This window comes from Sorex fumeus, unplaced genomic scaffold (assembly GCF_029834395.1).
Source record: "Sorex fumeus unplaced genomic scaffold, SorFum_2.1 ptg000006l, whole genome shotgun sequence".
Lineage (NCBI taxonomy): Eukaryota > Metazoa > Chordata > Mammalia > Eulipotyphla > Soricidae > Sorex > Sorex fumeus.
In genome coordinates this window covers 56,278,237-56,303,258 of record NW_026606063.1, presented here as the reverse complement: position 1 = coordinate 56,303,258, position 25,022 = coordinate 56,278,237, and the positions used below count along the sequence as shown (strand labels likewise).

At 47.4% G+C, this 25,022-nt stretch overlaps 1 protein-coding gene across 7 annotated transcripts in view; it reads left to right on the top strand.

Moving 5' to 3' along the window:
• The window catches only part of INPP4A (inositol polyphosphate-4-phosphatase type I A), a 135,857-nt gene that overhangs the window by 83,397 nt on the left and 27,438 nt on the right, over nucleotides 1–25,022 (top strand). For 6 of the 7 annotated variants that reach the window (XM_056127955.1, XM_056127947.1, XM_056127923.1 and 3 more), the window contains exons 5-15: nucleotides 5,149–5,267; nucleotides 7,615–7,731; nucleotides 8,184–8,263; nucleotides 9,814–9,925; nucleotides 10,971–11,061; nucleotides 11,461–11,608; nucleotides 13,533–13,663; nucleotides 17,922–18,026; nucleotides 18,466–18,574; nucleotides 23,070–23,253; nucleotides 24,480–24,698. In XM_056127955.1, the coding sequence (XP_055983930.1) occupies nucleotides 5,149–5,267; nucleotides 7,615–7,731; nucleotides 8,184–8,263; nucleotides 9,814–9,925; nucleotides 10,971–11,061; nucleotides 11,461–11,608; nucleotides 13,533–13,663; nucleotides 17,922–18,026; nucleotides 18,466–18,574; nucleotides 23,070–23,253; nucleotides 24,480–24,698 (1,415 nt within the window). The remainder of the gene's footprint in view (nucleotides 1–5,148; nucleotides 5,268–7,614; nucleotides 7,732–8,183; nucleotides 8,264–9,813; nucleotides 9,926–10,970; nucleotides 11,062–11,460; nucleotides 11,609–13,532; nucleotides 13,664–17,921; nucleotides 18,027–18,465; nucleotides 18,575–23,069; nucleotides 23,254–24,479; nucleotides 24,699–25,022) is intronic. The other variant, XM_056127916.1, reaches the window with a different exon arrangement.

The following is a 25,022-nucleotide window of genomic DNA, read 5'->3' as shown; positions in this document are numbered from 1 at the left end:
TAACTCTGGATATATTAAAAGGCACATTATACATTTTAAGAAGGTATATTTTTTTTATCTTAATGAAAACATGTACACTCAAAGAAATACAGCTGAGAAATTTCCTCATATGTGAAGGGAAGTAAAGAAAGATATCACTGATCAAGAAAATTATTGTGTAAAAGGATGTGACCAATCTTAGAGTTTCAATATTTGCAGTCTTAAGGGCTAGTGCATTCACTTGCTGGAGCTCAGACCTGTAGTGGAGGGAATTAAACCAAGGCTGCCTGCATACAAGCATGTGCTGAGCCCATTGATCTGTACCCCTGGTCTCTGAAGTTGTAGTATGTGATTGATAGGAGTCCCAGAGAAAGAATATGAGACAGAAAGAGAAACAACAGCAGACCAAAAGTAATATAGAAATCCTTTTCTGAGAAGGAACTTAAAATCAGGCTACTCATCAAGAGCTAGGCATCTCCTTGTGGAACATAAATTTCCCTGGATAAAGATAAAATCTCACAATCAGCAGAACTGAGAGCTGAAACTACCAAGCAAGGGTGAAGCAAAGGCACTTTGGGGGCAGAGGTGGAATGGTGTTGGCTCTTTGGTGATGTGTGGTACAGTTACCCTCTGAGCATAAAAAATAGTATGATTATAAAAATTATGATGCCATAAAATTATGATGCTATAAAACCCAGCTCCTGGAAGCACGCGGCTGCAAATGTGGCTGCGCGACATCTTATTATCTCATTCTTGCTTTGGACAACCTGGCAGGCTACCAAGTGTAACCTGCCCACACAGCAGAGTCTGGCAAACTCCCCGTGGCATACCCAATATGCCAAATTCCAGTAACAATGATGGGTCTCATTTAGAGCCTTGAATATGGCACTTTTTAAAATCTCAGGGCTAGGACGAAGGAGACGTTACTGGTACCTGCTCGAGGCAATCGACGAAAAACAGGATGATCGTGATTGTGATCATGATGATGCCATAATAAACTTATTTTGTAAAATAGATAAAATCTTGTTTTATCCTAAATGGAGATAGCTATATTCATTCAAATCCTACCATTAAAAAATAGAATGAGGGTCCAGATAAATATTACAGTGGGTAAGACACTTGCCTTACATATGGCACTCAAGTTTAGTCCCCAGCACCTCATATGGTTTCCTGAACACCATCAGGAGTGATTGCTGAGCACAGAGAGCCAGGAATAAGCCCTGTACAACAAAACTAAACAAACAAAAGAGGGAGAAAGAAGGAAAGAAAGAGTAGAAAAAGGAAAAAGGGAATGTGTGTGTGTGTATATATATATATATATATATATATATATATATATATATATATATCAAGTCTCATAAGCACTTTTTGTCTGAATAAAATGGAAATATATATAAATCAGGTTTCATAAGCACTTTTTGTCCAAGAAGCACCATAAACAATTATGTGGAAATAGTTACAGCTTGGCATTCATCCCCCAAATAAAAGAAAAATGATACCTAGGTACATTGTAGTAAAACTCCTGAAAAATCTAACTCAGTGTTAGAAAAATCTAACTCTAACACACACAAACACACTCACACTCACACACTCCTCCCTCTCAGAAAAGAATTTGACTGTGACTTAATAGCAATAACAGCAAATAGAAGCTCAGAGAGCATATATTTAAAGGGTTTAGAGAAGGGGCTGGAAAAGATAGTACAAAGATTAATATACTTCTCTTGCTTGCCACAACTTGGTTTGATCCTGGACACTGGATCGGCTCCTGAGCAAACCTAGAGCAACCCCAAGCACATTTAGGAGTATCCCCAAGTACTGCAGACTATCCTCATTTCCCATCCCCAGAAACAAAAGTGGATAGGGGGGACTGCTTAGAGAAAATGTCTCCAAAAATGAAGGTAGAAGTTCTGAAGTTCTGACACTCCATGACCCCCCACGATGGTGCCAGGTGTGGTCCTGATTATTCCCCAGGACTTTTTTTTTTTTTAAGTCCCTGTTTAAGGGGGAAAAAAAAAAAGAATTAATGCATTTTTCACCTCTTGAAGGCTGAAAAAAATGTGTCAGTTTGACCTGTGGTATAAACGATGCTAAAAGATAATCCTCAGATAATTCCAGATAGAAGTTCCCGGATACAGAAAGGAATAATGAGGAATAATGTTCAGAATCACGAAGATGGGATGGGGAATAAATATCTGGATGTATCTAAGTAATAGTGACTGTATACAACCAGACAGACATACAGAAATGTTTGCACTAATAAAAGATGGTGGCAGTGATCGTGGCAGTGTTCATCTGAGATGGATGCGACCATTGTAACATCATAGCTACTTATCCAAATAGCTTATCCTAATGAGCACAGCAAATGATTCATGTCAATTAAGCCCTCCTCAGAGCATACTGAGGTTGTTCTCTTTTCTGCTCTACCAAATATTGGGCTCCTCCATCCTTTTGCATTGTCTCCTCCTAATTTTCTTTTAGTCTTGCATAAAACAAAAAGTTGGAAGGTGCCTATAGAGATAATACAGTTGACAGGGTGCTTGCCTTTGCATGAGACTAACCTAGGTTTGGTCTCTAGTACCCAGTATTGTCCTTCAAAACTGCCAGGAGTGATCCCTGAGTTCAGACACAGAATAAGCCCTGAGCTTCACTGGCTATGGCTACAAAACAAAACAAAACAACAAATTAAATTTTAAAAATTATTCTTTCTTATTAATGTCTTTTAGTAGAGAGAGTGATAACACAGTGGTAGGGCGTTTGCCTTGCACGGGGCCCAAACCGACCAACCCGAGTTCAATTCCTCTGTCCCTCTCAGAGAACCTGGCAAGCTACTGAGAGTATCTTGCCCGCACAGCAAAGCCTGGCAAGCTACCTATGACGTTTTCAATATGCCAAACACAGTAACAACAAATCTCATAATGGAGACATTACTGGGCCCGCTTGAGCAAATCGATGGAGGACAGTGCTACATTAGTGTCTTGTTTCCATTTCTTGATCCTTCTCCTGCCTTTTCCTTTGCATTTGTTCTGCCTGGTAGAAGGTGAGAATGTATCTTTTCATTTGAATACACACCAACGTAGAAATTATATCTATTAGCTGAAATTATGTACCTAAAGTAGAATTTGCCATTTAAATGCTTGGTGCTGTGAAAACTATATCTTAACGCATGTGCGGAGGAGGGATGCGAAGATGATATGTTGTTGGCGGGCTCTCAGGACATCTCTCTCTCTCTCTCTCTCTCTCTCTCTCTCTCTCTCTCTCTCTCTCTCTCTCTCTCTCTCTCTCTCTCCCGCCACCAAGAGTTCAGTGCTCTCAAGCTACTGTGTATGGACTGGATTGGGATAGCGCCTCCTTTGTGCTTTACTTCTGTGTGTGCTGCTGTGCTCTCTTCTGTCTGTCTCTATATTTCTGACTCTGTAGTCTCTCCTCTGGTCTCTTCCGATCTCTCTGGAGCTCTTCTGCTTCTCTCTCTGGAGCCTTTCACTCTGGATTCTGACTCCTCCAGTAGATTCTGACTCTTCCCTTGGATTCTGACTCTGGCCCCCTCCACTCTTACAGTCTCAGTTTATATAGCAATCACATAGGGTGGTGACACAAAGGTGGGTTGAACATTAACAAATCAGCAAAGAGAGGTTGGACCACTCCTTCAGGAGATTAACTCAAGAATAAAATCTCATCTAAAGAGATTACTCTGGATTACTAGGAGATCTGCTTAAGGGTGGGATCCCATTCAGGGTGTGCTGCTTTCTTCTTTTCTCAGCTAGTAATCCACTTAAATAGTTGTAGTAAATCTACTTATAATATTTCTTAGCAATGTCATTCTGTATGAGCACAGTAAGAGATTTTTGGATCATGACAGCATTTGTCTATGATCATGCTCTCAACTTATAGTTGAATATTGTAGCATTTTGACCTGCCCGTTTTGATGCCAGGGTAGCTCACAACTTGCCCTGGGTCCATTCAGTCCCTCATCAGGACCCTGCTTTGGGGGTGCTAGGAACTAAGGGCAACTGAGTTGAGAGCAGATGCCCAAGAGTAAATATTATTGGAGTCAATCAACTCCCAAGTTTCAAAGCATAATATTAACTGTTTTCCTGTGTCCATACAGAAAGGACATTGCTTTAAGGTAAACTAAGTTCCCTGCGGTAAGGCTGAAAGGACAAACCCATTTTGGTCTCCCATGGTTGTACAGTCTGTATCTTGAGCTTTTTCCTTCTTCAAAAGCAAATTTAATGTTAATCTAAAGGGGATAATGAGTATTTGCTTTTAAATGGGTTTTCTCCAAAATAGCTAGTTTTTATTTCCACTGTTGTTAAACTTCGATTTACTCAAAATTGATGGTGCATTTTTTCATATTTTAATCTCTTTATTTGGAAAATATTTCACTGTTAATAGCTTACTACCATCTGATGACAAAAGCTTTTTTCCCTTTTGTAGCATATTTTGCAAAAATTAGAATGTTAGATACAAGAAATGCGGCTTTTTTTTTTTCCTGAGGGTCACTTCTATAATTAGAATATTTGAGTCATGCAGTTGGTTTCAAAATGTTAGTACAATGAATCTTCTATTTGGAAAATTCCTATAGGTTACTTCAAATTCTGACAGCTTTATTTTTAGTAATCTTCCATTTGATAGGACACTTATAAGGAAATCAATGAACCATGATCTTTTTTTAAAGCTTTATCTTGCCATCAAATTTTAATTTTTTCCAACAAACGTTCACACAATTATCCATGGGGTAACCATAGGCCTAGATTTAACCCGTCTTTATAGAATGCGTGCAGCCGTGTTTTGATTTCATAGACTTGGTGTCTGCTTAGTGCATTTGCTTAGCTCAGTTAGTTAGTTAGGGCAGACTTTATGCATCAGCCCCCTGTATGAGATTGTTGGCTCTTAGTTGCATTCCCTGGACATAGAGAACACTCCTTAGCTCAGCCTTCACTTGCAGTCAATGTTTCGCTCTCCTGGGGATGTAGAGAGCCAAATGATTAAAGATTGTTTCAAATTTTAAATATCAGCTCCCTCTGATAACTGACAATATAATCATCTCATTTCTTTGATTTGTTGTTTACTTGGAAGGATGGGATGGCTGTTTCTTTGCTTCTCTTTGTAACAGAACCAAATGGAGCTTGATTTTAAAGGATTTATATCTTTCTCACCTTGTTTTTATAGCTTGCAGTGAGCTTCATACTCCGTCGCTAGATCGAAAACCAAATAGTTTTGTGGCTGTGAGTGTGACCACACCCCCTCAGGCATTCTGGACAAAGCATGCACAGACGGAGATCATCGAGGTGGGTGCTGCTGCTCTGTCCACACTCACACCCCCTTGTCCCTCCACCCATGTACACACACCCGGGGTTATGCTTATGTGAATGGTTGGGTTGTAAGTGGGTTTTAAGTACATTTTTCATTGTATTTATTCCTGTAGCAGTATTTGCATGTTCTTTACAATTACTGATTAGCTATTGGCTGGTATTTTTGAATAATGATCCTGTACATTTGATTGCTTTTTCCAAGGTAAGCCCTAAATTTTCCTTGTCACTTCCAAAAGACTACTACTCATAGAGAATTATGCTCATTAATTGAAGTTTGGGAGAGTGTTAACTACTGACTCACTCTCTGTTTGGGACATCCCCCTATGCACAGACTTCTGAGTCCCAATCCTTGCCTATAAGCTTTTAGATCCCTGCGAGTGGGGAAGCAGAAATGAACATGACTGCAGATCTAGACCTGTCCGTATTCATGGCTTTTAATTTTCATGATCTTTTGAGTTGTATGAGTTTATTTTTGGCATTAAATGATACATACTCACTGGAGGAATTTTACAAAATTCTCTTAGACGATTGAGCACATTATGTAAGCTATAAAACCAAGTGTAGGAGTTGCTGATATGAGATTTTGCAGGGCTTCATTTGTGATTTAGGTTTTTTGAGTGAATTGCAGATTCCCTCACAATCTCAAATAAACCTAAACTGTGTTTCCTCTTCCCCAGTTTTACATTCTAGGTTACATACTGACCTTTCATTCTCTTAAATTTTGTTTCCAAGTTTAAGTGAATAGTTTTGATTTGTTTTTTTGGGGGGAGGGGATGTTGGGGCCATGCCTGGCGGTGCTCAGGGGCCACTTGTTGCTGGGCTCATGGGGCATTTGCAGTGACAGAGATAGAACCAGGGTGGCTGCACGCAGATGCCCTATCCTGTGTACTACCTCTCCTGCTCCAGTACTTTAGCTGTGCATGGATGCAATGACCGTTGAGTCCCTGACCCCAGTGAGTCAAACCATCCTGGAGGCAGAGATGAAATTATCTCCATCTATCCTGCAGAGTGTAGGAGGTGTTCGAGTGGGGAGCTGTGAACAGCACCAGAAGGAAAAGGAAAGGGTGTGTGTGTGGGGGAGTCCCATTCATCTTTGAGGATGCCCCACCTATGGTGGGGCACAGTGAAATTCTGACTTAATAGGTCTGGTTGGGGCTAAAGAGTGCATTTTTCACATGTTCCCAGAAGATGCCCGTGCCATCAGCTTGGAGACTACAGAGTGAAGAACATGATAGGTTCTGTGGTAGTTATGCCAAAGTAGGACAAAAGGAAGGAGTGTTGGGTTGGGGAAGGCCTCTCTCCTGGTCCGCGTGGGCAGAAGGCACAGTGAGAGAACAAGGGAGGGGCACGTGAAGGGCAGGCCAGGGAGTTGGCAGTGGGCCAGGGCAGGGATTCATTCATGGGAGCCCCCTGACCAGGTCCGTTTCAGGGAGGTGCTAGACCAGAGTCCTCTGGGGGCTGATGTAGGCCCAGATCAACAGTGGGATGGAGTAGAATGACGGGGCACATGAGAGGGACTTTGGAGGTACCTGCAGAAGCCTGTCACTGGGTGCTGGAGGACACCAGAGAAGGAGGCACCACAGTGGCTGTTGAGGCTTGTCATGGCAGTGATGGCCTTCTGCAGGGGCAGACAGAGGGGGCTTGGTGTGGGTTTGTGGTCTAGCAGATCATAGGCTTAGATCTGCCAGCTCATTATTTAAGAAAAGGATCTCCTGAATTACTTTAATTGCGATTATTTGGAACAACCTTGATTATTCCAAACCTGGTTTTGTGGAAATGAGAAGCAACTTGAGCTGTTTCTTTTCCTTTCCTTTGAGTATCTCAAAGGAATGACTCTTTTTTTTATTTAATTTTTATTTGTGAAACGCCATGAGGTACAGTTGTAGACTTACAGATTTTTGTGCTTGGGTTTCAATTATACAATGATCAAATACCCATCCCTCCACCAGTGCCCATTTTCACCATGGCTCCCAGTGCCCCTCCCACCCCCATCCCCCACCCCGGCATTCCCTTTTGTTCTCTCTCTTCAAAGGAATGACTGTTAAGTATCATGTCTAAATACAGGACTCACATGAAGTTGCAAGGGGGAGCGCACATATTGACATTCGACGGTTTCCCTTTTAGGAAAGCTCTGAGTGTGAAGCGTGTGTGGAGGCCTCTTGGCTCTAGAAGTTTCTCTGGGTCTTTGGAAGAGCAACTTTTTGTTTATTTGCATTTATTTAAGCCTTCATGTGCATTTTGTTGACCTCACTTGGGTGATAGCGTTTTTCATTTTGAAAATGTGTTTCATAAGGAGCTTATTTGTGTTCTGATTCTTTTCTAGGGAACCAACAACCCTATATTTTTAAGCAGTATTGCCTTCTTTCAAGACTCTCTCATCAATCAGATGACACAAATAAAACTCTCCGTATATGACGTCAAAGACAGATCTCAGGGAACAGTTAAGTAGCCTGTTATGGTTGGCGGAGTTTTCTTCCCCCCTTTCAAGTTTTGTAATCATCTGAGGGAGGAATACAGATTAACTTGTGTACAAACCAGGTTTTTTTTTGTTTTGTTTTGTTTTGTTTTTTTTGCTTTCTTGGTCACACCCAGCAATACACAGGGGTTATTCCTGGCTCTGCACTCAGGAATTACTCCTGGCGGTGCTCAGGGGACCATATGGGATGCTGGGAATCGAACTCAGGTCGGCCGCGTGTAAGGCAAATACCCTACCCGCTGTGCTATTGCTCCAGCCCCCAAACCAGTTTTTTAGCGGGGAGTTTCTGAACCATCCTTACAGAACTCCTGAAATGTGGGTCGGGAGTGTTGTCTGAAGTAGCTGGCCACCTTTCTGGGGTCCTGGTGATTGGAGCAGTGGCAGAACAGTCACATTCATACTCTTTTCCCACTCAGATGTATTTGCTGGGCTCTGGAACATTCATTGTCAAAGATCTGCTCCAGGACAAGCATCACAGGCTGCATTTAACACTAAGGTTGGTGTTTACCTTCATTCCTATGAGAGGACCTGGGGGCAGATGAAGGCCCATTTTCTGTGGGAAAGTGCCCTTCACCAGAAGACAGTCAGAGGGGACTGGTTTCTTCTGGGGCAGGCACAAGACCCATCCTGCTAGAGGCCCCTTCCAGGCATGGGATTCTACAGCATTGACAGGGAGCTCACACAGCTGTATGCAGACTGACAGTCACATGCAGACATGTGTCTCAAAACCCGGAGTTTATTGAACTGCTGTTCCTCCCCTCTGCAGTAGCACATCATCTCCTGGAGAGCAAGGATTCTTTTCTCTTTTGCATTATTGCTCTACCTTGAGCCCCTCAAACAGTGCCTGGCACTCAGTAAAAACCTGTAGGAGGTGGGCATGGAGCAGGGACTGCTGTGCCCTGGAGGAAGGTGGCAGACCATGTGAGCCTGTGCCAGTTCAACTGTACCCTGACATAGTGTCCTTTGTTCAGAGTATGAAACACTGGCGCAGTACTGGCAGGTTCCATTTTGACACCCGAGATCAGTTTCCTGCCAAACTGTGTCCCGTGCTGAAGTGTCATTGTAGCTGGCAGGGGACATTACGGAAGCTTTGCATGGGCCCTTACGTGTCTGGAGAAGCAGCTCGGGATAAAGGAAGGAGTGGGATGGAGGTGGGAACAGGCTGTTAGAGAAATGCTGTGGGCACATCACTGTCCAGAGCTAGTTCTAGCTGAGTTAGGATTAAAAGCGAGAACTGACTGCCATTCTAAAGAGCTAGCAGCAATGCAACAGACCACGGGCAGGACACCCAGAGAGGATTGATGTGGCTCCATGAAAATTTAGAATCTGGAAAAAGCTGACATCTTAGATTACAAAGGGGGTCTCCAGGTCTTCCCTGGGTGAATCAAGATGGGTCCAGAGAGCAGCAATCACTATGCAGAATCTGAGGGCCCAGCGGTCAGAAGCTACTGTGCAGGGGTCTGAGGGATGCAGCAGTCAGTTACCATGCTGAGTCTAAGGGTCTAGTGGTCAGCAGCCACTGTGCGGGGTCTCAGGGCCCAGCGGTCAGCAGTCACTGTGCAGGATCTAAGGGCTCAGGAATCAGCAGCCACTGTGCAGGGTCTGAGGGATGCAGCTCCTTAAAGTCAGTAGCACATCAGGATCTAAGGCTCTGAGAAACCCTGGCTGACCTCAGCTTATGTGAGTCCAGGCCTAGGCTTTGGAGCTATAGCTTGAGCTGTAGGATGGGAAGGAGGAGAAAGGGGTGTGGTGCCAAGAGAAACTGCTGTGCAAGTTCCCTTAAACTGGTCTCCTTGCTCTGGGGACAGTGGTCAGCTAGGGGCTACTATAGCTCCTCAGCAAGTGTTGCCTCCTTCCTCCTGATGTCAGCAGGCACGCATGATGCTCCTGGGTGGTCCCTGATGGACACAGGCCTTTGTGTTCAGGGCATGCCTTGTCTGCATCCTGTCTGTGTATGAGGGAACACTGGCTGCCTGAGCATTGTATCGAAGCAGAAAAAGGAGCGTAGTGTTAGTGACACTTGTCCATGCCTGTTGCTTCTTGTAGGTCTGCAGAGAGTGACAGAGTTGGTAACATCACTGTGATTGGTTGGCACATGGAGGAGAAGTCAGACCAGCGGGCCCCCGCGACCCGTTCTGTGGACACTGTCAATGGAAGGGTGAGCTCGCCATTTGCTGACTCTTGCCTAGATGGACTTCACCTCTAAGGTCGGGTGGTGGGGGACAGTGAGGACTGGGTCTGCTGCTACTGATGTCCTGCCCTCACCCTACTGCCCCAGCATGTTTCCAGAGTGGGAAGACTGGACCCTCGCGAACCTGCCACTGGCTGTCTCTGGAGAGTGGTGGAGGCATGCACAAGAGCCTGGCTGGATGCTGAAGGCAGGAGCAGGGAGGGGTGGTGTGTGGGGATGTGAGCTGAGACTCAGATTATCTCCATACGGTGCCAGTGTCTTCCTGCCATGGGCACTCCTGTGTCCCACGCTGTCTCCCATAGACCCTCTCCCCACACGTGGCCACATGCCTCTCCAGCTTCTCCTCAGTCTTTCTCCCCACCCCCACATCTCTCTCTCTCTCTCTCTCTCTCTCTCTCTCTCTCTCTCTCTCTCTCTCTCTCTCTCTCTCTCTCTCAGTCCCTCACATTGACAAATGGGAGCTCTCAGACCAGCTTTGTAGTCTGAGAACCACAGCCTGGCAAGTCGACATTGGAAAGTACAGCGTTACTTCATTGTGCCCCAAATTTCAACCCAGAATGTCAGCTCTAAAAATAATCCCTGCATTGTACACATCAACACACTGAAACACAAGGTGGAGTGACTTAGTCATGAGACACGTGTTTCTAGAAAACTCTGTGTGGAATATAGAGGTTAAGTTTGGTGCATAGGGCAGCACATTTCATATAGAAGGATAATATCACTCTGGGCTTGATTGTAGAATTTTGATGAATGTGATTATAGAATTCTTGTACACTGTAGCCTTCATTTCTTTTTTTCTTTCTTTTTTTGTTCTGGTGCCACACTGGTTGTATTCAGGACTTAGTCCTGGCTCTGGGCTCAGTGGACCATATATGGTGCCAGGGATCTATCCCGTGTCAGCCGTGTGCAAGGTGCATACTGTCACTTTTGCGCCTACAGCCATCATTTCTCCTCAGGGCTCTGAAATGATCTGAGTCTCACGGTTTTCTTGTACTTTTTTGTACATCATTAGATGGTTCTGCCTGTTGACGAAAGCTTGACAGAGGCATTGGGAATTCGATCCAAATACGCTTCCTTGAGGAAAGACACTTTACTGAAATCAGGTAAAGAGCTTCTTTGCTTGTCCTCTGGCCACTCATGTGTGTGTCTGCCTGGGCTTACGTCACTTTTCCTTTCTGGCCACAACTTCTACTTGTCACCCTGTGCTGCCATTGAGGGGCCATTCTTTGGCCAGATTAGAGAGGGGCATGCTCCAGGGAAAAAAGCTTCTCCTTTGATTGGTCCTCCCACCCTGTCCACTATAGGGTTAGGTATTTGGAGACATGCGGAGTGCATGTGCCAATGGAGGAGCATTTAAGGGTCAGATACTTGGTGATTGGGGGGGGTTCTGTTTCTTTGAGATGAACAGCAGGAGCTTTGACCCTTTCAGCACCAACTGGGGCTCCAAGAGACCTGGTCCCAGGTAGCTCACCGAGTCTCTGTCTCCCCCCAACCCACCTCAGTGTTCGGTGGTGCCATCTGCCGCATGTACCGGTTCCCCACAACGGACGGCAACCACCTGCGGATCCTGGAGCAGATGGCAGAGAGCGTGCTCTCTCTGCATGTGCCCCGGCAGTTTGTGAAGCTCCTGCTGGAGGAAGATGCAGCCAGGTGAGGCCCGGGCCCTCCTTCTCCAGAGGGCCGGAAGATGTGTGGGTAGTTAGACAGGCCAGGCTCAAACCCTGCCTCTGCCACATGCCTGCCCTGTGTCCTAAGCTTGCCAAGTCTCAACCTGTTCATCTGTGTCTCAGGGGTTCCAGGCCAGGACTTTGAAAGTCCCCCCCCCACCCCGAGCACCCCACTGTGTGCCCAACTCAGTCCCTGTGCCCAGCTCAGCCCAGCCGTCTATACCTTCCCCTCTCACTGGGCTTAGCAAGTTAGAAATCACTGTTCCCTACCCAGGAGTGGCTGAGTCAGTTGTCAACAGCCAGTGGCCAGTTCAGTCCTCCACATCCCCCAGCTCAGGCGGGAGAGGCCTGAGGGGGATTCGGGCACTGCAGAGTATGTCTCTTCACTGCCAGGAAACAGGCCATCATTTCTACCTGCCATACACACTCTGGCACCAGAAGGCAGAACACAGTGCAGTATTTTATCAGGAAAGAAATTTGAGTGCAGAGAAAGATGTCAAGAATGATTTCGTGAGCTGCCTTTTCCATTAAGTGCATATTTTATAGAAATATCTGAAAAGAATTACAGCTTTTTTATATTTGTCACAAAGCTGTGATCTCTCTTTCCATAGACCTTCAGTTTGCATATTGTTATTTAAAATATGGCCTCATTCCCCAGGACTTGGTGTCATCTAAGTGCAGAATCCATTCAGTTTTGGGCTGGAGAGATAATACAGTGGGTAGGGCACTGATCATGCATGCGGCCAACTAATTCAGGTTTGATCCCCAGCACCCCCTATTGTCCCCTGATCCCTGCCTGGAAGATCCTGAATACAGAGTCAGGAGTAAGCTCTGAGCATCTCTGAGTGTTGACCAAAAACAAAAATCCAACCAACCAACAAATAAAATTAATATATTTTGTGGTGGGGGAGGGAATGTCACACACTTATACAATAATGTTGATCCTTACAGTTTTGATATATATATAAAAATATCTCTTATTTTTGTTATTCTGATTATGTAGCTTTTATTTATTGCGGAGTCCAAAAGTTTATATAGTTATTATTTCAGTTTTTTTTTAATAAATTGTGGGGTGCAGGACTTACTCCTTATTCTGTGCACAGGGATCACTGCTGGTAGGGCTCAGGGACCCTAGTGCACTGGGGAGAGAGATTGAACGAGTTGGCTGCATGCAAGGTAGTACCTTCCCTTGGCTGTCTCTCTAGCTTGCATTTCAGTCCTAATAGCAATTTTATTTTTTAGAGATAACAGATTCTTACTCTTCTCTTTCCTCCACCCTTGCCTGTGGCATTTCTAGAGTTAGGCAGGTCATCATTTACATTGACGGCAAAAGTCAGGACCCAGTTTCCATAGTCCTTGTACCCTACCCAGCACAGGTGATGATGGACCTGAAGGGCCTATTATTGCAACCCAGGTGCAGGGCCGTCTGTTGGCAGCTCTGCTGGAAGAAAGTTCAGACCTCAGCTGACCCCCGGGGTGGTTGCTGTGAAGGCCCAAAGGGGAGCTGCCTTTTCCATTCAGTGCATATTTTAGTTCATGGTGACTGGGTCGTGCCTTTGCTGACAGGTTCTAGGTTTAGGTACTTGCTTAGTGGCTGTGCAGGCTCCCACAGCTGCCCTCTCCCCACCTCACACTCATTTTCCTCCAGTGTTTGAGTGGTCGTGAGAAGTTTCTCTACTTTCTCACGTGCCAATGGTCTGCCCTTCAAATAGCTAGCTGCTCCTCCAGGAGTCTGCCTTGGTCCTGGGAGATGCGCAGCATCACTGGCATCTGTGCTTCCTCATTGTAGGATTCCCACGGACACTCGGTTCTCCTCACTGGTTGTATTGCCTGTGTCTCCCCACGGAAGGAAGCAGGCTCTGTGGTCTGATGTGTATGCGCATGTGTGTGTGTCTTCTCCATTCCAGAGTGTGTGAACTGGAGGAATTGGGGGAACTGTCACCATGCTGGGAGAGCCTCCGGCGCCAGATTGTCACGCAGTACCAGACCATCATCCTCACCTACCAGGAAAACCTGACTGACCTCCATCAGTACAAAGGTGGGCGCCGAGTTCTGTACTGCCTGGCGAGAAATTCCGCACCCTGTCTCGCTCAAATACTGTCTCACTGACAGATGTTCTATTAGACTTTTAAAAATAGATTCTCATGTAGGTGTGAATTCTTTCAAACTGGAGTTTTCACATCTGAATTAAGGGGAAAGTGTGTGAATTGCATTGAGAATTTCTTCTATGGTGTCATCTGCCAAGAGAGCCACTGGAGAGAGCTTAGGAGAGGCAAGATCTCATGCTCTATGTCTTCTGTTGCACCTGAGTGTAGCATTAGTCCTTTGCTTTCTGGATGTCCGGTGTGTAAAAACTCAGTAGTACTTATGTAGAAAATGTGAACTGCCTAAGAGGAACTCTCCATGTTATGACTCAGAAAAATGAAAGTACCTGCTCAAATGGCTTGAATTTTGAAATACTTTCAGAGTAGTTTAAGACTTCCTTTGTTCTCTTTTTCCTTCCAAATAGAGTACTTGCTTTTTGTTTTTCTTTTTTTTTTTAATTCTCTATCTGCAATTTTCTCTCCTTCCCCATTCTAAAGAAACTTTAGGCTTGAGTTGGTTCATGCCAATTTAATTAAGAAAACCCTGAGTCCTTTTTTTTCCAACCAAAGAATTACGGTTTTTCATTTATTTGTTTAACTTATTATTATTATTATTATTATTATTATTATTATTATTAAGGAACCGTGATTTACAGAACAGATGTCCAGTGTTCCAACACCAATCCCACCATTGTGTCAGCTTCCCTCCTCCAGGGTCCCAAGTTTCTTCCCCCCAACCCCAGCTTCCACTCTGCCTTTATGGTAAACACACTTTCAATTTGGTTGTTGTAGTTTGGCTCTCTGGCTTTCAGTGTTTTTGGTTTTCTGGTTCAGATGTACACGTATAATCATAGGACCCTGCCCCTGCTACCCCCCCCCCCAACCCCCGCATTCGCCTTTTCTTATCTTCCTTTCCCCCTCAGTTTCTTTCTTTCCCTATGCTTCTCAGGTCAGTGTCAGTGATCTAGGGTCTAGGGGAATCTAGGTATTCCCCTCCCCCTATATTTGATACCTTGCATTCCATTGTCTTGTTATTCTGTATAACACCAATAAGTATGTTTGATATACCACAAACAAACCTAGTATTTGTCTTCCTTTGTCTTACTTTGATTTCATTACACCCTCCAATTCCATCCAGGTTGCAGTGAATCGCATATTCCATGGTGTGTATGTACCATACCTTCAGTATCTGCTCATCTGTCATTAAACACTCGGGTTGATTCCACATCCTAGCTATTGTGCTAAGTTCCGCAACGGAAAATGGGGTACATATGTCCTTTCGAATAAATAGTTTTGTGTCCTGGATATAGATACCAAGAAGTTGAATTGCTCAGTCACAGGGCAGATCTATTCTTACTTTTCTGAGAAATCTCCATTCTGTTTTTCATAGTATTTGAACTGGACAATATTCCCACCAGCAGTGGATCAGCGTTCCTTTGTGGCTTCATCCCCACCAACACAGATCAGTTCATTGCCAGTTTTTATATGTGTCAGTCTCACTGATGTGAGATGATATCTCATTGTCATCCTGATTTGGATAGGAAATCTTAAGTTCTTAGTGGAGTTTTGACACACAACATGTAAACCTGTGTATGAGCTTAGGTGAGAAGAAGCAAAATGCAGAAATGATGACAATCTAGCCATGGCCTGGCTCTGGTTTGCATCTGAAGAATAGGTTTATATATACTTCTTGGAGAAATGGCAGTGCTTACTCAAAGGAATATTGGCTGGAGTTCCCTGTGCTGTAGTTCTGCACTGGGGAAGGGAAGTCCTGCACATAGCCTTTGTGCTTGGAGAGCATCTCTGGTATTCAGTGTGCACCACGTTCCTACATGACTTTACTAGATCATGGGTCCAGGGAAAGTAGAGAGATGGCCCAGTGGAGCTGGAGCATGTGTTTTGCCTGTGGGAGGCCAGGGCTGGGACACCACCCTCTCCACAACCCTCATAGCATGGAAGGGGCCCCAAGTATGAGTGGCCCCTGAGCCCTCTGGGATCTCGTCCAAAGAGGGAATCTGTAATCTGCATTTCTTCCAGGCTACCCAGATGCTGCTATTGAGGGCCATGCTCTGAATAGAGTGTGCCTGACCACAGCCTGTCACAAATGCAAGATGGAGAGGGTCTACTTTGTGTTGGACCTGGCGAAGCATATTTACCTTTTCCACTTGATTGGATGTTTATTTCTTTGTTGGTAACTGTTCATTTATTCTGCAATCCCTTTCTGCCCTGGGCGTGTGATTCTTCATGTAATGAGTTCCACCACATTGTCCAGCCTCCTGAACCACCCAGGTGTTGCCAGTGGCTCTGTCAAGAGGGAAGTGAGGGAGGTAGATTAGAGAAAAGGATGCTTCTGCCTTTCTGCTCAGTCTATTAGGACCACCAGTGCTTGAGGAAATGCCTGGCCTAGGTCAGGACTGGTAAAGTCTGCATTGAGCATCTACATGACATGGATGCTCATGTCCCACCCATGAGGCAACTGCCATGCTGTACCTGCACAGCATTGGGGGTGCACAGCATTGGGGGTGATCCCTGCTACCCAGTTACTTGGGCAACCATGGACTCATGGTGGAGTAAGGAATTACTCTTTGCCAGAAAGGAAAGTCAATCCTACCTTCAATGCAGACAGTTTATATCCACTGCCTTTCCCTCTCAGAAAAGAATTTCATGAGGAGGCAAAACAGTGAAGTAAGGGAGCTTTTATTAAATAAAACTTACTTAGAAAGATGTGGAGCGATAGCACAGCGGTAGGGCGTTTGCCTTGCGTGTAGCCGACATGGCCGAACCCGAGTTCGATTCCTCCGCCCCTCTCGGAGAGCCCGGCAAGCTACCGAGAGTATCTCGCCCGCACAGCAGAGCCTGGCAAGCTCCCTGTGACGTATTCGATATGCCAAACACAGTAACAACAAAGTCTCCAATGGAGATGTTACTGGGCCCGCTCGAGCAAATCGATGATCAACGGGAGGGCCTTTACTTTACTTACTTTACTAGAAAGATGTGAGGGGCTGGGGGCAGAGCGATTGTACAGCAGTATGGCACTTGCCTTGCATATGGCTGACCCAGGTTTGATCCCTGGCATCCCAATTGGCCCCTTGAACATTGATAAGAGTGTTGCCTGAGTGCAGAGCCAAGAATAAGCCCTAAGTACTGTCAGGTGTGACTCCTCCCCCAGCCCCACCCCCCAAAAAAAGAAAGAAAGTAAGCACTTGAGAGAGAACATGGGCTTCTCCAGAGTGGAAGCAAGAAAGGAGACATAGAGACAAGTCAATGAGATATGTGTTCAGGGAAAGCACGGGCTTGAAGAGCTTTTATGCACATCGTCCAAATGTCTTATTCTGGGGTTTTGTGTACATAAAAGTCAGTCTGGGTGTTGTCACAGGAAAACCTTGCACTGTTGACAATCTGCTCATAATCTTCATCCCTTGTACTGTTGATGGTCTTTTCACATTTCATATATTGTTCTCTAGTTTTTCCTTTTCTGAGAAAGTCACAGTTCCCTGAGTAGGAACTTGAATTTCTGCCTGTGGGAGTTGTCTCAGTTTCTCTTCTCCAGAGAGCTCAAAATTTATATTTCAAAGGGACATGGTCTTCATGCCTCTGGGCTACTTCAGGGCTAGACAGTCTCTTCTTAAGTTTGATTTCCTAAAAGCACATTACTAGGGCCCTCTGCCTATCTGTCTGCAGTACAGATAGGCAAACAAGGGGTTGTGTTTACATTGGCACTTCAGGCCAGAATCCAGGGCATTTGCTCATCTTGATAGATCTGGGGTAATGAATAGGCCTTTCATCACCTTCAGAATTGAGATGGTGTCTGCAGTTGAGCCATTTTCTTAGATCTTCAGGGCTGGCAGTGCAGAGTTGGAACAGGCATTGCCTGGCATGGGCCCGTGTGCTTTTTATAGAGGTGTTGCCAAGGTGACAAACCATGTCCTACCTCCCTGAGGAGAGCCAAGTCATGGGCAGGCTCGGCGTTCTGCTGTAACCCCCTGAGGCTGGTTCTGCCTGGCTCCACTTACTAACCAACACCCGGGTCCTTGCCCTCCTTCAGCATTTCATCCGCCTGTTTGGAAATAAAATGTGTTCCTGGGTGATTCGGAATGTCCCAGGTCGCAGCCACCCCAGACTGCTTCTCTGAAGCCCCGTCCTCTCTGCTCACCCTTTGTCCATGCAGGCTACCAATTGGTGATTTTTGTTTTCTCATATTCTGTTTCTTAGGTCCGTCTTTCAAAGCAAGCAGTTTGAAAGCAGATAAAAAGTTAGAATTTGTCCCTACAAATTTGCACATACAAAGGATGAGAGTTCAGGATGACGGAGGATCAGGTAACTAGTTTTCTGCCCTCTTCTCACATCATGTCTTAGCTCTTTCCTCTAAGAACTAGGTCCCTAAGTTGCCCCCTTTGTTCTGTGTGTGGACAACTCAGAGGAGAAGCAGTCTGTCACCAGCTCTCCTCACTGGACTTGGGCACAGAGCCCAGGCCCCTTTCTCTTCTCTGAAGAGGGTCATTCAGGAGGGAGGATGCAGATTGGACACTTGCCTAAGTCACTGTGACTCCCTGTGCACCCTGCTCAAGGCATTACAACCCCTTTCTTACAAACTGTTGGTGCCATTAGCTCACCCCTGCTGTGGGACCCAGGGAACCCTCAGCTGTTTGGCTTTGGGCTGGAGGGGCTGGACCCCAGAGCTGTGTGCATTTCCCTGTAGCTGGCTTGTCCACAGGTCTGAGCCCAGAGTAACGGAGGAGAGCTTTTTGTCATTCAGATCAGAACTACGACGTTGTCACCATCGGAGCGCCCGCTGCTCACTGCCAGGGCTTTAAGTCAGGAGGTCTTCGCAAAAAGCTGCACAAATTTGAAGAGACCAAGAAACAGTAAGTACCCAGAGAGTGCCTTGTGGTCCTTGTAGAATCGTCTGATGCTTACTCAAACAGCACAACAGTAACAACAAAATAAAATCTGACTGCACAAAGCATCCAGCCGTGTGGTCTGCTTTTGCGTGGCTGGAGGCGCTGCCGTGGTGCCTGTGCTCCTGTCTGTGTGTGCAGCTGAGCTGGGTGGGTGGGCCAGTGGCCGGCAGTGGGGGCTTGTCCCTTTGACTTGAACAACAAATTGAAAATCACCTGGAGAGTGTTTCCTGCTCACTCTCTATTGAGAATGAAATAGGAGGGGGCCAGAGCAACAGTACAGTTGGAAGGGCACTTGCCTTGCATGTAGCTGATGCAGGTTCAGTTCCCATCACCGCATACGGTCACTGAGCCTGCAGGAGTGATCCCTGTGCTCAGAACCAGCAGTGAACCCTGAGCACTACTGGGTGGGCCCAAAGACACAGAAAGGGAGAGGGAGGGGTGGGGGAAGAAGGAGAAAGAGATGGGGAAGGAGAGGGAAAATGAAACGGGTTGAGGGAAGGTCAAGCATGGGCCCAGATAGCATGAAGATCTGCCAAGGAGGTCAGGTGGAGCGAGTACCATCCCCAAACTGGTGGACCATCACCTTCACTCTCCTGTGACCAGAATGGAGGAAAATGATCTTGGAGTGGATCAGAGATGAGGTGAATGGCTGGGTACAGAGTCGCTGGGCTGAGGTGATGAGGGCAAGGCTGGCTGGGCAAGCCAGAAGGCACAAGCTAGGGCACTGTGGTACACAAGCTGCCTAGAGCCGAGGAAGAGCAGGAAGTGCCTTGGGGAGAAAGCAAGCTTCTACCTTCCCAGTGAATCTTCAGCAAGGGCTCCCCCTCACAGACCTGGCAGCCAGCCCGGCTCTCTGGGGTCCGTGTACCTCCAGGAATTGAAGATGCAGCTTCTTGTACACACCACAGCTCTGCACAGCCTGCTGGCGATCTAGCGTGTCTGTCGCTTCATTGCATGTGGCTGTGTGGAGGTGTGAGTGGGAGGCCCAAGGCAGGCCCTGGAGCAGGAAGCCAGCAGCCGGGCTCCAGCTCAGTGTTCTGTACCCGGAAGATCAAACTTGATACGAGGAGCCCCACACCTTCTCTTCCAGACTCCTTATTCCCAAAGTGTCTGATTCGTTTTCTAAAAAATAATCATAGTTACTTAGCTTCCTCTGAACGTCATAACTCCACCACAGAAATAGTTTTCTTGTTGAGGTCTTCCTTCCAGCGCCCATGTGAGCTGCCCTCCAGTGGGCCATCTCCCTGGGGCTTGACCACAGGCACTGGTGTGACTCTCATGGATCAGCACAGTGGGCTATTATGTCCGCTCATCCTTAAGAATTGGGACCTTAACCCATATCTGAACCTATTTTGACAGGAGGAAAGTTGGCCTTTTTAGTCTGGGGTGTTACGTTTGGTATTTTATAACAAATTGTTAATACTTCATTTTGGTTCTTTTCTTTAGCAGTTTTGAGGAGTGTTGGTGAGTTTTCTGTCCGTGGAGAGTGTGTCTGTTGGGGTCTTGCTCCCATGCAGGGAAAGCCGGTGCTGTCTCACCTCCTTGCCATGCTTCTCTCTCAGTGCCACTGGGGCTCCTAGTTACAGCTTCATGAGTACAATTCTCTCCTCCAACTGCAACATTCTTTGGTAATGAATAGCCCATCTCCCGCTGCACTTTCCAAAGCTGGCGGCAGTTCATGCCTCCTTCATAGAACAAGGACTGGGCCAGAGAGAGAGTACCACGGGTAGGGCACTGGCCTTGCATGCAACCTGTCCAGGTTCCATCCCTGGCATTCCATATGGCACTCCGAGCCTTCCAGGAGTGATGCCTGAGCACCACTGGGTATGGCCCAAACCCCATCCCACCAAAAATAAGTCACTGAACAAGGACTCAGCTCTTCCCAGGAGGAGGGTGAATCCCTGGCTGGGTCACCCTGAAACCCCTGCTGGGAATCCAGGTCAACCCACTGCTATGATTGGAAATCTCTCTCTGGCTGCTTTTAGAAGGAATTTAGGGCTCACCCTAATTGGAATGTCTGGCACTGCATATGGTTCCCTGGGTGTGGCCAGGGGTCACTCCTGAGTAGAGCCATGAATAGCACCTGAGCACCATTGCTGTGGCCCAAACACCTAAACGGGATGGGGGAGGAAATACAGAACTCTTCCCTTTCATCTCCTATAGGAATGAAGCTACTTTCTCGTCTTAAAGACATAATTATTTGCGCAAATTTTTAAAACGTGACTGGGCATTTCCAGTTAATATCATGGAGCTGGGGAGGCTCAGGAACTTCCAGAGTTATGCCTAAAGTACTCTTGGAGCTCTGCAGTGGACAGAGTTGGACAGTGACAGTCTGGGGGATGCTCCTCCCGTTCTCTCAGCTGAGGCCTCATTTCAGGACAGGTGATCAAAAATACACATTTCTAGACTCCTGACCCACCCCTGCCAGCAGCTCTCTGGGCTTGATCCTTCCAGCTCCCTCCCAGTGCATGGAGATCCTACTTTACCCTTACTAGAAGGTGGCTGCTAAGAATACGGGGTGTGGTCGGGTCGGGTCTATATTTCTTGATGCCCCATTAATTACAGCCTCAAAGCATGCAGCACAGAGTGCATCTGTGCTCTCAGTCTTGGCCCTGGGAATGGCAGGTCTTTAGACATTCCAGTTCGAAGATCCCCTTTTGAGGAGGGAATCCTCTCCAAGCGCAGCTATTCATTCAGAAGAGTGCTTGCAGATTGGAACCGTCATTCAGTGTCCTCTGTGCTGTGGAATGACTCCTGTTGGGTCACGCAGGCTTCACTGTGGTCTGCTGCATGGGCTTCTGGCAGATTCATTGTCTTCTGCTGTGTGTGGGCTCGGGCTTCGCCTTGTCTTTCTGGGTGCTTTAGCTCTCTGTTTTTGCATGCTTGCCCCAAGGCCCATGAAGGGAAGATGGGGGAGGTTTCTTGACCCAACTCCCACCAAGGAGCCTGTGGGGAATGTGACCTTAGCCCTGTGACCCTCCTGTCCTCCTGTCAGTGGAAGTAGTGGCTGGTGAGTCCTTCCACCAAGGCCACAGGGCAGCTCTCCGAGGGGACCAGCCCGGGGCCTTTTTTTAACCTGAAGGTGGAGACACTGTTGGGCACCTAGGGCTTGTATTTTGAGACCCTGCAAGGACAGTCCAGCCACCACCCCCTACCCCAGGGGGCAGCAGGGAGCTCCCTCAGCATCTGAACTCCCCACCCGGGGGAAGTGAGACTCAGGACTCCTCTGGATAGAGAAGTCGCAGTTTCACTACATTCACACAGAGGAAGTATAGCCCTGAGATTTCTTCACTCACATATTCTAGAACCGTGGTAGTGGGTACCCAGGAACCCAGGGAAGGTCACTCACTGGTCCCCTGTCGCGTGTGGCTTAGAAAACCAGAAGTTTGTGAGTGAGGCCCGAGGTTCCTTCCCTGGTACAGTGGGGAGCAAGCGAACAGGGTTGCAGCAGCTGGGCCTGCAGGTGGCTGGGGAAGAGTGACCCAGAACTCCTGGGTCCCAGCCTGAGAGGCCCCTTCTGCCAGAGCCCACAGCTGCAAATTGCTGGAGGAGACGTGAGCATGAGGGCCTTGAACTTCTCCCTGCTTCCCCGCCGTACCCGCAGGCTGTCTGAAAATCCATTTATAGCACCATATGGATGTGGGGGGTCTCACCTGTGGGACGTGCCATTTCTCGCCTCCAAGTACCAGGGCCAGGCCCAGTGCACGAGGTGTGTGTGGCGGGGGGCTCTGAGTCTGATGTGCCTGCTCGGTGAGGCTGGGCCGGATCTTTGGTCCCAGGCTGCACGGGCTGCTTGGAGGAAACCAGGTGGGGCAGGCTTGGCGCCTTCTCTACCTCCTCCCCATTTCACAGAGCTTTATTTCTAAAAATTGGTAAATTATGGAGCAGAGATGAGGGGAAGGAGCCCAGCTCTGTAAGAACAAGCCAGGTCCGAGGTATGAGGTGAAGCCCTGTGGGTGTGTGTACAGAAAATTCCACGACCTGCTGGGCCTAATGAACAGTGCAGAGATTCCTTTGTCTAAGACCAGCATCCAGGGCAAGCACCCCTTCATTGCAACACGAACTAACTCCTCTCAGATCCTGTCTGCCCTTCAGTACTGCTTAGAAGATCATGAATGGCTGGGAAATGTCCTCATTTCAGTATTTCAATCCAATAATGGATTCAGTCTTTGTACATGCATGTGCACACATGTAGTAAACACACAGGCACACATGCATGCACACGTGTAGAAAAAAAAGGCTGCTGTACTAGGACCATTTGCAGTAGAGAGAAAAAGGTTCTCCTGAGACTTCCCTTTGTCCTTCAGTGTCCCTGGCCTTGGAGGACAGCCTTGAGAGCCAGGTGCTTTGTTCTGTGTTGGTTGTCAGGTGGGGTTTGGGTGGGCGAGGGCGGGGTGTGTGTGCTGTCATTCTCACTTTTGAGAGACCCCCCCTTTGAATCTGCACCTGTCCTTTTTAGCACATCATCTGGCTGCCAGTCCATAATCTACATCCCACAGGACATTGTCCGAGCTAAGGAAATCATTGCCCAGATCAACACCCTGAAAACTCAAGTGAGTTACTATGCAGAGCGGCTCTCAAGAGCAGCCAAGGACAGATCTGCCACTGGCCTGGAAAGGACACTCGCCATCTTAGCAGACAAGGTAAGGGCTCCGGGGGTGGGGGGGCAGTGCTAGACTTCTTTGAGCTGCCCACACCATGGATGAGGTTGGGGTGGTGTTGGAATTCCAGCTTTAGATTCAGTTTCCACAGAAGGTCCTGAGGAGACTAGGTGACTCCCAGACTCCACTTCATGGAGATGTGGGGAGCCTGGGCCCCTTGTTGGACTCTTCTTGTGACTGCTTACCCAGCATATTGCTGTCATACTTGAAATCCCTGCCCCCTCTCCCCCAAAAAGGAAATGAGCTATGAAGAGATAGGATTAGGACAATGTAATCAGCATGCCACATTTGAATTAACTATACTTTAACTTTGGTTAGGAATATAAGGTACTGGAGACATAGCTCAAGGGGTTGGAACACATGCCTGGCCTGCTCAAGGCCTTGAGTTTGATACCTGAGTGTCATCAAATGTGGCCCCTTCCCTACCCAGCTTAAACCTACATATGAAACAGAGTATTAGTCTATACAGAGGGAGTGGATGCATCAGATCAAGTTACTCACTATTGCTCTCTCCCCCTACTCCCACCACTCCCCCCAACCCCCCCCCCCCACACACACACAGAGTCCACTGGGGAGAGTGTACCTGATCAGAACATGTCATATTCTTTATGCATACATGTTTACCAAAGTGGAGAAAAGTGGAGAGATGGGAATTAGGTTCACTTTGAGGCGCAAGGTGTAGTCAGAACTAAAAGGATGAGCTTCTCAGAACCCTTGATGCAAAACGAATTTCCCACAACCAGCAGCTCTGTGCAAGGTAGTCAGTGGCTTTTTAGCCACTCCATGCTGATGCACAAAAGAGATGAAGAAGATTCAGAAGCTGCAGCGAAGGCTTTCCCCTGGGGTTACAGGGGACCCCCCCCGCACCCCTCCCCCTGCTACCAACACACACATACACACACACACACACACACACACACACACACACACACACACACACACATACACGGATTTGTGAGGGCGAGACTTTAGGCCTTCTGCACACCCTCTTCCTCTCTCCCCCCCCCCCCCCCCCCCCCCAGTGATGCAAACATCACTGACAGTTGACAGAGGCTGTCAGCGAAGGGCCTCTCACTGTGTGCGTCTGTCTGCCTCAGAGGTCCTGAGGGCTGTGGAGAAGGCTGAGTGCTGGGCCTCCCTCAGAGAGGACAGGCCTTCTTTGCAGCCCCGGGCTGGAGGCTCAGTCCCTGTGTCGGCTGTGCTCACAGACCCGGCAGCTGGTCACAGTCTGCGACTGCAAGCTTCTGGCCAGCTCCATCCACGGGCTGAACGCGGCACGGCCCGACTACATTGCCTCTAAGGCCTCACCCACCTCGACGGAGGAAGAGCAGGTGATGCTCAGAAACGACCAGGACACCCTCATGGCCAGGTGGACAGGCAGGAACAGCCGCTCTTCTCTGCAGGTAGACTGGCACGAGGAAGAGTGGGTGAGTCCATGGGCCTGGCATCCTGCTGCTGGGTAGAAAAATACTTCACCTCTTGCCAGCATCTCCCCATCAGAGGTGGCTCCAGGGTTGGCACATTTGCGCCCAAGCTCCTGCTGAGCCTCGTAGGAAGCTCTTGGACTACCTGACCTGGGAGGGAGACATTTTATTCACACATTGCATCCTTCTGCAGCTGGGCAGATCTCAGAGCTGGTTGGAAGGGCATAGGACAAGGTTGCCTTCATGGGCCTGTGGCCTTTCTGCCTGCACTCAGAGGCTGCGGGAAGCCTCCAGGATAGTCCCAAGCAGACATCTCCCAGACTGTCA